Source organism: Cucumis sativus, chromosome 1 (genome assembly GCF_000004075.3).
Source record: "Cucumis sativus cultivar 9930 chromosome 1, Cucumber_9930_V3, whole genome shotgun sequence".
Classification (NCBI taxonomy): domain Eukaryota; kingdom Viridiplantae; phylum Streptophyta; class Magnoliopsida; order Cucurbitales; family Cucurbitaceae; genus Cucumis; species Cucumis sativus.
The window spans coordinates 21,922,964-21,941,057 of NC_026655.2; the positions used below are offsets into that span (position 1 = coordinate 21,922,964).

The 18,094-nt window shown below is 37.1% G+C and overlaps 1 protein-coding gene across 2 annotated transcripts; it reads right to left on the bottom strand.

Annotated features, from left to right (window-relative positions):
* Nucleotides 1-651: 651 nt before the first annotated feature.
* On the bottom strand, nucleotides 652-16,574 carry LOC101205914. 2 transcript variants are annotated; one of them, XR_969965.2, is made up of 7 exons: nucleotides 16,252-16,574; nucleotides 15,624-15,870; nucleotides 15,318-15,533; nucleotides 11,300-15,196; nucleotides 11,034-11,218; nucleotides 10,783-10,942; nucleotides 652-8,550 (listed from the first exon to the last, which is right to left on the bottom strand). XR_969965.2 is itself a non-coding variant. In XM_011660121.2 (6 exons), the coding sequence occupies exons 2-6, from the start codon at nucleotides 15,828-15,830 to the stop codon at nucleotides 10,867-10,869; spliced, it is 4,581 nt and encodes a 1,526-aa protein (XP_011658423.2). In that variant the 5' UTR covers nucleotides 15,831-15,870; nucleotides 16,252-16,574; the 3' UTR covers nucleotides 10,491-10,866. The 2 variants fall into 2 exon arrangements, 1 of the variants encoding a protein (XP_011658423.2); XM_011660121.2 differs by lacking the exon at nucleotides 652-8,550 and having other exon boundaries at nucleotides 10,491-10,942.
* Nucleotides 16,575-18,094: the final 1,520 nt, after the last annotated feature.

Genomic DNA, 18,094 nt, shown 5'->3' on the forward strand with positions numbered 1-18,094 from the left:
AAATTATAGATTGATGAGGCCTACAAAAATGAGAAATGGTTTTTTTTTTATTAGTTAATTTACAAGAACTAAGGAATCCTGTCTCTCCTTTCACACGGTTGATAGCTTCATTGAAGTGCATTTTGGTCAAGTTGATGCCTTGTCCAAACCATTTCTTGACAAGAAAGATATATATAATACAAAAATGATATAAACTACAATGGAGCAACACATCAAGGGGTGTTGTCACAATTGCCACATATTAATGAGTTCACATCACTGACACTATTTTTGAATTTATAAACTAAAAATGTGAATGAAAATATTAATCATGCTGATGGAAACTTTATGCGCCATCCTATATTTTTTCTAAATTTTAGATACATGTTTACACGAGTTACATTATTTTAAATAAGTTATGAAATCGATATTTGAAAAAGGGTTACAAAAACTTTAACATTTATCGTAGTGTTCACATTAGTAGTAAAAGATTTCATTCTTCCTCTCAATTTCAATAATTGGACAAGAGAGAGGTTATCAAGGATTCAAGATCTAACTCTTTCCAACTCTAAAATGTCCAAAGTATAATTGCACCGATCTGATGGACAAGCAAAAGGACAGCAAAAAATGTGAACCAATGTCAGAAATGTCAACAAAATTTGCCATGCACACTGATCATTATACATTTAGGGATATCCATTTTAAAATAAAAAAACAAATCCACTACAAAATTAAGGGAGGAAAGCATATAGAAGAAAATTTAAATTACGAAATGAAGGGATATAATGATTTATTACAGGACCATTAGGAAAATAAGTCCGAGATATGGTTCCCAAAAAAAAAAAAAGTCCTAAATGGACTCCAAAATTACAAAATAAAAGAAAAAGAGAGTGAGGGCTGCGACACCGAGATTGAAGAGTGCAGAGACGATTTTATAGCCACCTACTAATTCATTAAAATCAAATATGTTAAAACAGTTAGTCCATAATAATCATACAAAATAATAAAAAAAAATCCATATCACTAGTCTCCCATTTTCTCTTGTCAAAGTCCACAATTAACTTTCCTCTAATTTTTTATTTATAGGTTGAATGTAGCTTTGGTTCAATTTTCATCCTTTTTTTCACATTTTTTTGAAGCATCAAAACTCTGTGTTTCATGTAAATTCTCTAAAATCTATGGCAAAATTCTTGACCAAGTTCTGGGTATTTTTGGGGGGGTCTCTTTTTTCCCTATTCTGCAACCCAGTTCTTTTAAGTTCTAATCTGATGCAAATCAATGAAATGAAAAGGCTAATTGAAGGTACGTAGTAAAAAAAAGTAGTATTCCAATCTCAAACTAATCCTAATTAGTCCTATAATTGCAAAAGAGTTATCGCCAAAGTATGCTACCAACAATTTTTTTATTTATTAAAAAAAAAAAATCTATTTGGCGTACAAAAGAGTGTAATTTGGCGTTTTGGCTTCAAAGCAAATTGAAAATTCTTTATTGGTTTGAACCACGACCAATCCTCTGTCATGCCTGGGATTTTTCAACTACATTCATTCATACCTTCTCAAGGTTCAAAGCCAAGGTCAAAATCCCGATCCTATAGTTTTCTACTACCTGAAATCTTTACAAAGATATTACAAACAAATGGTTCGCAATTCTATTTCTAGCCCAGAAAATTAACTGATTCCACTGGAAACAAATTAAAACACCTGCTTATAATGAAAGCATAACTTAAATAAATAAATAAATTGTGTTGAATCGTACCAACCAAAACAAAAACTTGCGAGGTATAATGTAAACTTACAAACATTTTAACCATAGATGATATAAAATTGCTTGTATTCATGTGAAAATTAATGAAAATATGATTTCACCCCATCCCACCAATCCCAAAGAAAGAGTAGAAAACCTAATAAAAATCATGCAGAAAGGTTACTACTCGTCTGATCAAGGGGAGCAAGCAGAACCAGAAAAACCATCTGAAATGCTCGATGGTTAGATTCCAACTAGGCTCACAAGCAGTAAGTTAGGGCTTGAAGAAAGCTAATCGGTTAATTGCATTTAGGAGTGTGAGCACGCCAAGCATCACCTAAGTCAACTGATTAGATAATCTTCTTTCCTTCCTTTTTTGTTTGTTTCCTACCTAGTATATTTACTGTATTTAGTTAGTATTTAGATTTAGCCACTCAAGGAAGCAACTGAGAGTTGGAATGGTTTAATCTCATATCCATAAAACATGGTATTTCTCTTTTATTTCATAGCTCTAATTCGATTTAACAATTCCAACTTCAATTTTCATCAATCAACATTATTTAGAAAGAAGCACTAGTCTGAAATGGAATCACATATCACATGGTTCATGGTCCGCACTTGATTTGGGCATTTCTGTCGTTGATTGAAGTTACTCTGGAGATCCATAACACAATCCCATCAATGGCAATGACAATGACGCACACCCTTTGCCAAGTCGATCAGTGTCACATGCACACAGCTCAGTTGTTGACAGCACAGCAGCGAGCAGCCCAACCAAACGACAGTGCACTTACCTCAACCAACCAAACGACAGCCCAACATGTTAATTTACTCTTTCACACCAGACCCACCTTCATAGCCACCCCATCCTCAAGCGCCTTAATTCAACAAGTGGTGAACCATTAACCTAACTTACGAAACAAACGGTATATGTGATTCGGTAGGTATGGTTACAATTACCACTGCTGGGTGATTCAGCTTCCATTGTTTAGTTTCCTTCAATAAACAAATGGTTCGACTACAATTTTACCCAAAAACTGAGGTAAATCAAACAACCTACAACCCTATGGTTAAGAAACTCAGACCACCCATGCGACAGTATTTGATAACAAAATTCTAAAAATACATAAATAAATAAATAAAGCCCTTCAAGGTGGCCACTAACCAAAAGCCTAAGAGCCTGAGGTCAAAAGGAACAATATTGCTTATCGGGTGTTGCAGGCTTTGATTTGGGGTCCTTGGCTTAAAATAAACAAAAGAAAATTTTGATGATGAGTATACTCTTACTTGGAATTTTATTCTATGATTCTGATTCCCTATTTCGTTGATCATCTGCGTTGGAGGGTTTTTTTTTTCTTTAAGAAACGTAACTTTCGACAGAGATGCAATAACATTATCACAAAGAACGATACAAAAGGAAGGAAGAGGAGATGAAATTTGGGTTTCTAGACTTAGCCACACACAAAAAGATTACAAAAAAGAAGCCCAGCTAGTATAAATTTGGGTTAGAAAACCACGTACAAGCAAAAGTAGCATAGTAACCAAACTACCAAAAAGAAGTTAGTTCTCTTCGGCAGGGGAAGCTCTCTTCTACTGCCCTTATTTGTTGAGTAGGGCTGTTTATTCTATTTGTTGGGTAATATATTTTCCATATTTCTAATAAAAAAATTGTCAATATCATCATGGTGTAAGTGTATCCAAATTCAAGGTTTCACTTCAGATGCAAAGTACTCATTTAGAAAAAAAATCACTAGCTTCGTCCCACAAAGGATGTAGTAGAGGCTGATCCTAAAATGAGTGTCTTAACTTCATCTTGTTTAGGCGAGGAAGGTAAGCAAAGGACTTCTTTCTTTAAAAAAAAAACCCACAAGGGAAAGAGAGACATGCAAGCTGTAAAGTTTCATGATACCGTTCCTAAAAGTCTAAAATTGGCACTACACAAAGCCGTTCTAACATTTTCCAAACCTATCACATCTATTTTTCCCATGCCCCAGGCAATCAGCTACAAATCGATGGGTGCCTAAACTAAGAAATGGAGGCCAGTAACAATTGGCCATTTGAGCAAATGGAGTAATGGCCTTGTGTAAAACGGATTAGGCAATTTCTTGAGGAAGCTAATCGATCAGGTCTGCCTGCAATATTTATATAAACCACGAGAAGATGTGTTTCACTAAAAACTCTTGAACTTCACTTCTCTAAATGATATTGCAAGGTTCATGGAACGTTTGTCAAAAAACCTCAAGAACTCAAAAACAATTACACAAGGTGCTGCCAGATTTCCAGAATAACAACCAATCAAAATAAGATATGGTTTTGATCTTCACTACCTTTTGACTTGATCTTCACTACCTTTTGACTTGATTTCACTACCCTTTTGACTTGATTTCACTACCCTTTTGACTTTCATAAACTGCATACGAACCAGCTGCTTCTAAAGCAAGCAAAATGACTCCCATTAATAAATTTCGTCAGCTTTTTGTGATTACTTTTTAGGAGATATCTCCCCTAGTTGGAAACTCACTATTTAGGGCCATTTTTTGTGGGCTTGTTTTTTTTCTTTTTTTTTCCCTCAATGAAAAACAATTGTTTCTATCAAATAATAATAATAATAATAATAATAAATAATAATAAATTTTTAGCATTGTTTACCCTTTAGCAAGGTCCAAATAAACACAATGAACTAACTGGGATTTCTAGACTTAGCCAGTGTTTTAAAAAGCCCTCTTGGGCAGGCACCTAGGCTCAAAGCACAAGTCTTGCGCCTCACCTTGGAAAGGCAAGGCTCACAAAATAAGGCGCACACCTTTTGTGAAGTCCCAAGGCTTAAAGCTTGGGCCTTGGAGCTTTTTCATTATTTTTAAAAAACAATAATAATTAAGTAATATTTTCTTATGTAGTGCACATCACAAAAAGAAAACCTGCACTTTGTGTGACTCGCGCCTAGGCTCCAAGAGAGCTAAAAAGCTTAGTGACTAAGGAAAGCACAAGAAAATGTTAGAATGCTTCCTAACAAGAATATATGTTGAGTAAGGGTTTCAAAAAACCCAATGACCCAACAAAAGATCAACCCAACCAATCCTACGAACTTGGGTTGGGTTATCATCAACTCGTTTGTGCTGGTTTGGGTTCAAATAAATGAAAATTTTATGGATTGGGATGTTTTATGGCTTCACTTAAAATAAGTCAAACCAACCTGAACTTATTATTACTTCTAAAATGTATATTTTTACTAATGATTTTATTCATATATTTATTTTAGTTTTATTAAATTTCATTATTTTTCAGATAATTTATTCTCCAACAATTCCTACAAAAAGTTTTTTAGCACTTTGGAACGAAATTTTTCATTATATGTGAAATTGAACTTTTAATCTTAATTCAATATATGAAAATAATTAAATCAATTTTTTACGTATAAACATTTTACTTCTTTCTAGAATAAAAATTTAAATAAATGACCTGATTAACTAGAACCAACCCAACCTAAATGTTCAGTGGTTCTGTTAACTTTGGTTCATTTTTTAATAAAGGTTGGTTGGTTGAAGAAATTTACAACTCAAACAATTGGATTGGGCTAAAAAGTCCTCCAACCCACGAACACTCTTGGTATTGAGATATAAAGATGAAACTACAAGATAGCCCATGTATAAAGGCACTTGGAATCTTTCTAGGTCACTCAACAATTCGCCATCATCCCTCCAACCCCCTCCCTATATGTATAACCAAATACATTTGCTCCCTAAGTAATTACCCTTATTCATTACCATTATGCCCTTACCATATACCATGCTAATATCCCTCACTAGGACTCCTACAGAAAACACCTGAAATACCCGAAATCTGGTAAACCTTCCAGCATAGCAAGGAACTAAATTCCTGAATTTCCACCTGAAGATATCTTCTGGTGGCAAACTTAAGACTTCATTATTCTATTCAAACCATCATAAATTAATCAAAGAATGCTAGAAACCATCTAAAGATTATAAATGGAGAAAAATGCTTTCAGGGCATTTGAGACAAACCACCTCTCACTACAATAAATACTACTTCAAATTGGCTACAATCAACGCTATTTCAAAACCCTCCCTCCATTTTTTACCGCTTTTACTATTTTACCTCCCGCATTTTTTAAATTTTTGCTAAATTGTTTACTATTGCCATCAAATTAAAATAGTTTGCACCTCAAACACATATTATGATAACTCAAACTAAAATAATCCGTACCTCAAACACAAACTATAATAACTAACTTCTTGCCTCAAACACCCCCTTAATTTCTTACCAAATAACTTCCTAAAAATAGGTCCACCTTCGCTCACCCACTATAAAACGAGAAAATTTGTCAAAGAAACACTCCACAATAATAAGTTATTCCACCCAAAACAAACTTCCACTACCTTAACCTTCCAAAGGAGAAATATTGCTAAATTGGAAGGAAATATCTCAAACCATTGTCAGACTGCCAGGGTGTAAGGGTAACCCGATCCTGAACTACCCAAACCCATATTATAAGGGTTGGCTTGGGTTGGGTATCGGGTTGGTGGTTAAAAATTTTGGTTCAACCCAACTCAAATCGAATTAATAATTAATGATATATTTATTTTATTAATAATTTAGTAAATGGAAAAGAACTAGGTCACGCCGCACCTCATCTCTCTCAGTCTCACGGTCTCCTTCAGTCCTTCTCATCTCTCACTCTTTGACTCTTCACATCTCTCTGACTCATCGTCTCCTCATCTCTTACTCTTCACGCCACGCCTAATCTTTCTTCATGCCTCGTCTCGACCACTCATCTCCGGCATTCACCATCGACCTCTCATTTCCGAGGTTCACCATCTCCTTCTTAATCTCCGACGTCCAAATGTCAGTGATTTTTTATTTTGAGTCTTTATTCTTCATTAAAAAATTAGTAAATCTACATTTTTAGTAGTTTTTTGTGTTTTGACTAAGATTGGAATTATGAGATTAGAAAAGGAAAAGTTGAATCTAGAAATCCAACTCTCTTTTGCAAAATCAATACAACCCAACCCTTAAAATATGGGTTGGGTTGGGAATACTATTTGGGTTGTTCGGGTTGCCAACCCAACCAACCCAAAAATATGGGTTGGGTTGGGAATGTCCCCCAACCCATTTACACCCCTAGACAGAAGTAGGATATGGAAAGCATAACCATGGGAAGAAGCCTGGATCGACAATCAATTCCCTGTTGCTGCACTTCCTAATTTATTGATAGAACCTTAAGCTAAAAACAGTAAGTGAACACTAAGGTGAACATATTAAGGCTTGAAAGTTGGAGAAAAAAGGAAACTAACCAACTTGGGACTCCAAGAGCTTAAAGATACATAAATGCTGGAAAATATGGAAGAAGGATCCATATTGGGAGTGCTCTTCACCATGACATAGTACTTAGTTAAACTTAAACTTAAACGTGCTTCCTCCCTCAAAAGTTTGTGCTTTATAAATACAATTTGAAAGCACCAATCAATACATTCAAATGCACACTTAGAAGTGCTTTTTAAAGAAATAAATCGTTGGTGCTCTAATCAAGTGTTTTTGGTTTACACAATCCCCATGGCTCATATTATTCCTTAATAACGTTCTATACACATTTTTCTCTACTTAGTTTCTATCCCTACCTTCCTTCTTGTACACTATTTTTCACTAATCTCTCTTCACAAGCCTTCTCTTCTCTCACTAACTTCTCATGGCAAACTCCCAGCATTTTCCCGCTGAACTTTATCTTGTCGCAACATAGAACTTTCTCACACTAATTACAACATAGTTTCTCTCCATATACTATTTTTCTCTTTACATTCTCTGCCTATCCCCATTACTTTGTATTTTTATAAATTTAATTATCATCTCAGCAAATTTTTAGCGAGCATAAAAAAAAACTAGAAATCAGAATCCCCCAGGATATTATTTTTTGATTTGGTTCATACAAAAGGTATACACCAAATACCTGAATTGTTCTTTAGTCAGAATGAAACCAAAGGAGTCACAAGAAAAAAGAGGAAGAAGAAAAGTCAGTTCCACAGACTTGAGGGATGAAGAGGAGGAGAAGAAGCAAAAGACAAGAGACGGACAAAAAGGAAAAGAAAGACATGTATCTAAGTGTGGTGGATGAGGACTATGGTTAAAAAGATTTGGAAAGCTGTTTATGGCAAACAAAATATTCGCTGCTTCCACAAAATTATATCTATAAGAGAAAGAATCAGCTGGTGCTTAGGACTTTTGCAAATTAGCAATTGCTTTATGATGTGCTTTCCCACTCTACTAATAAAGTGAAATCTACGTCATCTATTGGTCTGTTTGGTTAACTAGAAACCAAACAAATTTTTAGAACACGACCATGAATTCAAAGAAATATGGGGATTAGCGTAGAACTTCATCTTATTCCTAGGGTGCACTTCCAGAACTAAGATAACATCCATTTCATTGCTTTTCGGTTTACACCCCTCACTCTCTGCACTATTAGGGTAATCTATTTCAGTTTTCTATCACACAAAAAAAGGAAGATAAAGAAGAATAGAGAGAGAGAGGGGAAGAGGAGGCGGAGGAGGAGGTTCCTCCCCTAATAATGAAAATTTGTGAGTGGCGCCTAAGTTTTATGACTTTAACGTGAAAAGAGTACAGGGCAAGAAACAACCATCAGTGCAAGATTAATGAATAGAAACACAGCAAAGTGATTTCCAACTAATGCATCTTTACATCAAACACATTCTTACCACCTCAAACAAAGATGACTTGCTAACCCTTCCCACTGAACTTTCAGCATTTTGGTAGTAGTCTGCTTCGCCCAGGAAAGTACAGGTTGTATTGAAAGATCTATTATGAAAAACAAATTTCACCAAAAAAATAGAAAATAGAAAATCAACTCTAAATATTGACCGTTGGAGCTTAAAAAGTTAAAATGGAATAATTATCAAATCTTCAATAAGAACATAAAATTAGTAACGGTAAAGAATTTCAACAACGAAATCTCACATATGCTCATTCCAAAAGTCCTACAATAAGTAACAAAAGAAAAGTATTATCCTTATTCTTTTGTAACGTCAATTGACTGTCAGCTATAGTTTATTCTATATATAAGAAGCCACTAATAGTCCAATACATCAAATATGCTATTTCAATAAGTATTGCAAGATTAACACACTTCCTATAGCAAGCTTCTCTTTGTGTGTCGTTCTGAATAACTTCATTAAACAATTATATATGAATCTCTCTTTACGTAAAAACTTTTTGATTTGTCATTAATAATGAAAACAGGATAGTTATATGACTTCTAGGGGGTCTGTTTTTCAAAGGTGCAAAGGTCTAGAGTTATGCAGTTTGAGTCCTCCTTCCACGTATTTGGAAGGAAAGAAACCATAGGAATTTTTAAGACAGGTCGAGTTAGTTGGAGTCTTTATGCAGTAGTGTACAGAAAGCAACTACTTGAGGGTGTTCTAACCCTAAAAAATACTGTTGTAATGATAGTCTTCTCAGGATCATTAATAACTAGCTGAAAGGCCTTCTTTTGTAGTCTTTGGGAGGGCTTTGAAATCCAGGCTCTTAAAGTATAGGCCATCTTTTGACCAATACATCATTTCTCATTCAGAAAAAAAGAACCACCAAAAAAGGAGGGAAAAAAACCTCCTTGTGTATCTGCCTCCATTCGTTTTCTAAACATATGACTCACAAAAGAAACAGTTCCTGTTGCTGAATATTTTTCCACTCATACCTCACTCAGATCTAAGCCACTAAAACAGAGTAGTGCATATGTTAAGGGTCAGTGCTCACAGTTCCAAAATAAACTCGTATCTTATCTTAATTTATATGAGGGTGTTTAGGGCAAGTATTATCCAAGGTTATAAGTACCACCTCTTGTCACAGTAAATACAATTTTGTACTCCTCAATTAGCCACAGTCAACACTATTTCAAAACTTGAACCTGTCATTTGATACACTATTTACCATTTCCTACTGTTTTTACTATTTTACCTTCATCATTTTTTATTTTTTACTACTGTGTTTACTATTTTCTTCTCAAACTAAAATAGTTTACACCACAAACACATACTATTATACCCAAACTAAAATAATCTACGCCTCAAACACAAATTATTATAACCCAACTATAATAACCCAACTCCTTGTCATCAAAGAGAACTTAAACTTAGAATTGGCCACCCCCAACAAATAAACAACAGAAAACTGGTCAAAGTAATACAGTTTAGAAACATGCTTACGCTTACAATAAGTTCAAACAGTGTTAAGGGACTTGCCAATTGGTATATAGCCCTATGCCACTCAGATTAATTGAACGCAAAGATGTCTAATCTATTATGAAGGCATTTCAGCTTTTACCCTCCCTAGTTTTTCTTTCCCACCAATTAATAAAAAAAAAAAAAATGAAGTACATTATTGAAAGCGCTTTTCTAGTGAAAAATCAATCTGAACAGGGTATACTTTTTTTTAACAGTGAACAAGATATACTTGACATACAATGATGCAAGACATGAGTTGTACCAAGCATAGCCAGTTCAGGTACTCATTTAAGAACTCCCTCCCAGACAACAAGAATCACCTACCCTAACTTTATTTAAGGGTCCGGACAACTTTATTTAGTGTTAAGGTACTCATACAAGAATCCATAGTGTTAAGGGTCCGGACAACTTTATTTAGCTTCTTTTGCTAGGATATATTTTTTTATAGGAGACAACATTATTTCATTTCAGCATTGAAAACAAAACCTAAGTGAAAAACATATTATGTTTCCACGAATGTTGATAAAAGGAACACTATGGATTTAGATGAAATGGCATTTAAAGGAGGATGCAAAGAACATGCCACACAATGAAGTGATAGTCATACACTAAACTTCTACAACATAGTGTCGATGTCAACATGAACCCATCCCAGAACCAAATATATAACCTATAGATAAAACCAACAAACTTAACTGCCACAGAACTTTCATCCTCAAAAATCATCTTCAAACATGGCAGATCAACCCTGAAATAACAAAACTAGAATAAACCACCCAAATTAAGAAAAGAAGTATAGATGGGGAATCACCTATATCACTAGATGCAACAAGACCAAGGAAACAAAATTGGCCCCTGTAAAACGAAGTCCATGAGTGTGAGAAGAGTTGCAAATTTAATGCTTTTTCCCGCGGCTCTCAAGACCAACATTCTTTGATTTGCCATCCTCAGATGAATGATCATTTGGAGTTCTACAAGGAAGTAATATACATCAAATTACAATTAAAATGAACTCAGAAGAATAAAACAGCAGCAATTATACCAAAAGGACGTCAAACTCACACTTTATGTTTCTTTGCATTTTGTTTGATGCTCTGCACCATATCCATAGCCATCTTCTGGTGCTCTCTAGTTTGTGAATGTAGTTCCAAGCCTTCAACTGTTTCGCAATCAACTTTGCAAATCCTACACCATCCCATGCTGATTGGTTTCCTCTTCCTTGAGTTATCAAAAGATTCAACGTCTCCCTGAAAATTTTCATTTTCAGAAAACAAGGGATAGAAATAGAAATACAGAAAGAAACAATAAATTATAACATGAAACTTAACTGCAAAAAATCTCCCATCATCTACAAGCCCCTGACGAGAAAAACTGCTTCTAAATCCTGGTTCACCAAGCCGTGGATTATTTGGCCTATGCCCTCCACCAAATGGCTCAAAGTTACCAAGCACAGACAGATCTCCTATCCGAGAATGACCAGGATGAGAACCAAAAGCAGTCAGCTCACCCAAGCGTAAATGCCCGGGCAAGCTTCGAGGTCCAAAATGTCTATCTTGTCCAATTAAGTCACCAGTTCTCAGATGTTCACTCATCCTAAAATTACCAGAGCTCTCAAAATCACCTCTTTGCAGATGGCTTCGAAAAATAGGAAATCTAGACTCACGAAATGAAAGTGGATCACCAAAATGATGAGGGAAGTCTTGACCATCAATTTCCTCAACACCCGTAAACCCACGACCTCCAAACCCACGTCCATGATATTCATGCAAAGGACTTCTTGGACCAAATCCATCTACAAAACGCCGACCATAACTTCCTGGTGCAGGAAAGTCAGAATGGCCACGAGATCGATCTGCTTGTCCAGTAGAATCTTCATAGAAAGCAATTGGTCTCTCAGCATCTGTAGGATATAATGCACCACCTATATGACGAGGAGGCAAAACTCTTGAAGCAGCAGCACCGTCAATGGTTAAGCCAGTATCAAAATTTTGCCCATGCACACCCCTGTCAAAAGGTCTCAAAGAGTAATTCCCAATTCTCTGAGCAAGTTCAGATTCCAAATGAGAAGGCCGGGGAAATTGCCTGAGAATATCTTCAGCATCTGTTTGATTTATAGGACGGCGAGCTGGATCCAGAGGAAAGGAATTCAACTGTTCTTCATGCAACAGTTTGAATCTTTCGTCCCTCAAGCCAAGTTTGGAAGAGGAATCAGGACCGGGGGCACCATTCAAAGGCAACACATTAGGAGGAATCCCAGTGAGATGTGGTGGATGATGTTCCATGGTCCCAGGAAGATGGGAATCAAGTCTTGGCCTTTGATTTGAAAATATCTCAGCCTCCAAAGGATGAATGGGCCGCTGAACACCAATTTGAGCTTCAGGAGCATGCAACAGTCCCCTTGAATCAAAAGCCCCAGGAAGCTTTGAACGGAAGTGTGCTCCAACTGGATCACCTAGAGACATCTTCGAACCCCCTTGAGAAGCAGATGGTTGGCTTAGACTATAAGTTGCTTGAGAACCAATGGACCGCTCCAAAGCTTGCTGAGGACCATACTGACCTAGCCCTCTGCCAAAAGAAGAGGCAGAACCAGATTCTGGAATGCCACCCAGATGAAATGATTCAGATGGATTGAAAGGTTGTCCAGGATGAGCTACCAAGCCAGGGGCCCGTGGCCTAACTTGCATGGACGGATTATTTGAAAATTGTGCCTGATGATAAGGTCCTGGAGGAGGTCCTGGTAATGACGGTGCTGCCACACCATGTTGAAGTGCAGATGACACATAACTACTGGGTGGTGTCTGATGTCTTGTGTGAGCAACTAGAGAAGCTGGATGAGAAGTCACTGCTGCGCCAATTTGAGTGCCCCCAGTTTGAGGTGGATTTTTATCTTGATAGCCATGTTGATTCAACATGCCAGGACTACCAAGTATTAAAGATGATGTAGTAGTGGCACCTTGTTGGCTCTCATTTGTACCAGAGGAAGGGTGTGGAGTTCCACTAGTGTCATTCTGCATCCTCTTGCTTTGTTCTTCACGTAGTTCAGTGTCTTGTGATGAAATCTTAAATTCTTCCTGATTTCCTTTATTCTCAATAACCAAATCCTCCTTTTTTTTAGGTTCAGTGCCAAGATCTTTCTGGTCCAGAATACTAACTTCCCCCAACTTATCATTGCTTGAATGATCAAAAGTACCTTCTGCTGCTTCTACCTTAACCTTTAGCTCAACCTGCTTGGTCTTACCACTGTCACCTACATGTAAATTAGAGTCCATTGCTCCATTTTGTGGAGTACGTTCAGTAGATGTATCAAAATGAATAGATTTATCCCCAAAGGCATATCTACCTTTATCAGCTTCGGATTTGTCAATCTTCAACTCACCAGCATTTGTCCCCATAGTAGATGACACATCCAAATGATTTGCAGCTCTTTTGGCATCCTTTTGAGAAGATAATCCACTCTCTCGCCCATCTGGGCCCTTTTCTAATTTGCGTTCACCAAATCCATCCGGCAACTGCACCTGGTTACTATTTTTACCAAATGTGGGTCCCTGTTTTATAGTAGGCTGGTTAGCACCAGGCTGTATTGCTCTCACTGGAACACCAACCATGGACTGTGAATAAGGAATAGACTGTGCTCCTTGGTTAGGCACTAAAGGCCTTCCTTCAGAACTTTGAGAAGGATTGTGTTGCATGCCATGAGGTAGATTGGCATTGTGCTGCAAGTGCGCATAGGCATGATTATGTTGTGACAAAGAATTTGGAGGTCCAGGTAGACGCATTTGGGGTGTCATATGCAGTTGATGCTGTATAAACTGCCCTTGCTGTCCAAAATGCTGGTGTTGATGCACAACTTGCTGGGATTGAGACTGTTGCACTAGCTGCATGACAGGACGCTGGTTGGCTGCCTGTCCAGGGCCTCCAGGTTGTTGAGCATGGGAGTGTATATGCAGTTGTTGTGCAGAGGAAACATTTTGAACCTGATTGGAGGACGGCAATATTGGTGGTTGTTGCTGGTTTTGGTACAGAGGTGGTTGGGATGGGCGCATGGGAGGTGGTTGGGGCAATTGAGACTGCATTTGAACTAGGGGTTGGGATTGTTGGTGAGCCCCACCTTGTGGTGCCGATGGGACATTCTGAGGAACTCCCAACTGCATTTGCTGATGATGTTGTGGCTGGGGATAAGAAGGATAGCCTGTTGAAGCATATGTTGGTGGATTCTGTGTTTGGGGTTGTGCATTAGGAGTCAAGGATAGAGATTGATTGATCTGTGGATTAGGAAGCTGAGAATGGTGTTGAGTGGGAGCTTGTGACTGGGATGGTGGCTGAGAAACAGAATGGTGAGGCGGATGGAAAGGAGGATGCATCTGTTGCTGAATCTGAGCCTGGGAATGAGACTGCTGATATTGAGGCATATGTACAGGTTGCTGCGAAGTAGGCTGAACTTGAGGATATGAGTGAGGTTGAGGTTGAGGTTGGCCAGGGGCAGGTGGGAGACCTTGCGGTTGGATCTGAGAATGCAGGGTTGCAGCATGATAAATCTGCTGTTGAGGGTTGACCTGTCCCTGGTTTTGAGATTGACCAACAGCAGGTGTTTGGGCATGCATATGTAATTGAGACTGTCCATGTGGCTGAGATAATGGTTGAGGCTGTGATAGAGATTGAGGTTGAGCCTGGGTTTGGGGTTGGGGTTGGGGTTGGGGTTGGGGTTGGGGTTGGGATTGGGATTGGGATTGGGGTTGGTGATGGACTGGAACTTGGGTTTGAGGCTGAGGCTGTGGCTGTGGCTGAGTCTGAGTCTGGGGTTGAATGTACGCCTGAGATGGATGCTGCGTGGCTACTTGTGAAGGAAGAGCCTGGGATGGCTGTGAATGCTGATAAGGTACACCAGCTTGCTGCTGGTAAGGATAGTAGTTCTGGTACTGATGTTGATAAGAATCATATCCAGGATACTGCTGGTAGTACTGTTGATACTGTTGTTGCTGCTGCTGATACCACTGTTCTGAACTCGGCAAAGCAGCTTGAACAACAGCTGGACCCTGGGAAGTTGCATTAGCCTGCTGATTGGGATCCTGTGCAGGAGCACTAACTCCTACACTCTGTGAAGGTTGGGCTTGACCTTGAGACTTTCCCATTCCAGCAGACTGGGCTTGATCAGTAGCAGCTGCCGTCCCACTAACTGTGGTACCTTGAGCAGCGTCTGCTTGTTGTGCTTGAGGCTGCTGCACACCCTGCCATTTTAACAACATAAACAAAAATCAGCAAACAAGAATAAAAATAAAAATACGTATATCTCTATATTTAGTTCTCAAAGCTGAAAGGTAATTAAAACAAAAGCAACACTTCACTCACTGGACAAGTTTGTGCGTGCTCCTGTACTTGCCGGTGTACAAGTTGAATCCCACAACGATTGCATAAAACAGGGGAATTACCGAAAGCACATCCAGAACAATGAGTTACACAATCAGACAATGGCCCTTGCCAAGTGCATCCACTCCTGTGATACAGGCAATGAACGGCTATCTTTCCTATGGTCTCAGCAAGAGTTTTATTTGATTCAACCAGTGGCTGCAAGAAGTGGTGAAATTGGGTGCATCAATATAAATAGATGGTAACACGAGTACGAGAGTTCATGGCCACATAAATAACAGATATAACCTTAGAATCGGCTTCTGTAACCAAGTATCCGTCATATGGACAAGCCCTGGTGGTGCTAACCACATACGTTAAACAAGGCTTACAATATAAGTGAGTGCACTGTGACTGCAACGCTTCATGTGGGTAAACAAGCAAGCGGCAAACTGGACAGAAATATTCCCCAGCAAGAGACTGAATGTTTAATATGCACTCGTTGTCAAACCCCATACTGAAGCTGGCTTTCTGCAGTAATTCCTAGCGCATCAACCTGAGTTCCCATAAAAAATCAGTAGAATTCATTATACAACATTGACAACGAATACCCAGAAACAAATAAATCAATCAACCGTACGTGATAAATAATAATGAAAGTCACTTAAGCACAAGCTTTGAAAATGAACTCTAATGGTGTCCGCTGTAGACGAACAAACACTAAAGACTGAAATCAATTATAAACCACATTTTCAAAACTTTTACTCAAAGAGAGAACGAAGAAGCCATCAATGCAGAAGACGAGAAAATGAACATGACGCGACGAACAACGCATAAAAATAGTGATTGACGGCACTGAAATCAATCAAATGAGAGGGTCTGATCAAAGATCAAAAAACAAAGTCATACACAAATTTCAAAGGCAACCATTTCGTACCCCAAGAAACAATAAACAGAATTTCAGATTTCGACAAGCGCATACAAAATCATCAACACTGCGGAAGCCGAAAATTGGAAGTCATCAAGAATAAAATGTTAGGGTTTGGATTACCGAACAAGTTATCAAATTGGAGGAGGAGGGGAATATAAAGAAAAAAAAATCAAGAAATCAATTTGAGATTAGGGAAATGGCTACAAATGGAAGAAAAGGTTCCTTCGAGCTTGGTAGAAAAGCAGTGAAGGAACTTCGAAGAAAAAAGCTATGGCGGTGAAAAAACAAGAGAGATGAGTCTCTTCAGCCCTAAACTAGGCCGTGGGCTGTAGAAATGGGATACCAAGCTCCCCTTGACCTGCTGACGGCGTTTGTGGAAATGCGGCAAATGCCCTGGCAGCTTAACGGCTGGACGGTGTTTTGAGATTCTTCCGTAACTGTGGTTTAAGGTTAAATTGACGAAATTAATTTTGGGTTATTTCATTTATACTCAAATTTCCTTGGGGACTTCTTTTAAATACAATTTTTCAAAATATCTGCACTATATCAATTTAGATGTGATCATGATAGACATAAATTTTGTTATATTTTTAAAAAAGTATTTTATTTTACTGTATTTAAAAATTAGAAAAAAAATCATAAATATAGCCGATCGTCAGCCGTCTAACAAAATCAAAAAGTTTATTGAACGTTTTTTCAAATATTCATATTTTTGTAAAAAATATTATGTGATATTAGGTAGCAAAATCTAAACAACAAAATCTTATCAAACTAAAAGAACCACCGCATATTTTTTTTGTATTTAGATGATTGTTTAGATTACGTCTGTTCTATGTGAATGTCAATTAATTACAAATATTTTGTATACAGTATTTTATATTATTTTAAAATATCTATAAAAAATACATAATTTTCTTTTTCATAAATGGAACTATTATAATAATTACAAAGTTATAAATTTTAATTCAAATCCTAATTTACTTTTCAAACAAATCTCAACCATGGAAAATTTAAAATGAAATTAACCTCATGTTTATATTTGTGTTTCTGTTTAAAGATCATTGTGGATCCAATTTCTTTTGCTCGACCCACATGTGTCAAACCATTGTTTTCTTAAGAACCTTAACAATTTCAAATGACCCAAAATTATCTTCCACACAATCTCTTGAAGGCTTCTTTAGTTTGAATACTTTTGCTCAAACGGAATAATGAGATTGGTTTGGTCATATATTATTGAACGAGTTTATTTCATTCTTTGTTTGCTTTGTTTTTTTGTTTTTTAACTCAACAGTGAGTTTCTTTTCGTGGAGATAGAATAGCATAGAAAGAGTATGTTTATTGTATGCTAATTCCCTACTTACGTGTAGTTGCAATGGACTTTATAAATGGACTTTATAAATACAAATCTTTTGATGAAACATCTAACAAACTAATTTGAACTATGCTATAATTTTTAGCCATTTCTATATAGGTTGAGAAACAAGCAATTTTTATAAAAAAAACAAATAAAAATAGATGTTGTGTTTGACTTATTTGACATAAGTCAAACTGCGTAAAGTTTCCACTAAAAAATTCGATCTCTACGAAATAGATCGAAAAAACTTTGCTTTTTTAAATACCCAATGTGAACTAACCGGTTGATTTTAGTTATTTAATAAAAAACAAAGTCATTTTTTAAACATTTATCGTTACAAACTCCATGGTAGTACTAAAACCTCAATTATACTCATATTGTCTTGAGAGAGGTTGTTTACGATACTACTTGATATTATGAGATATTTTGTGGATCCTCCTACATTGTCTATGGACTACTAAGGTCCTCAACTCCATCATGGATCCTCTTTTAAGT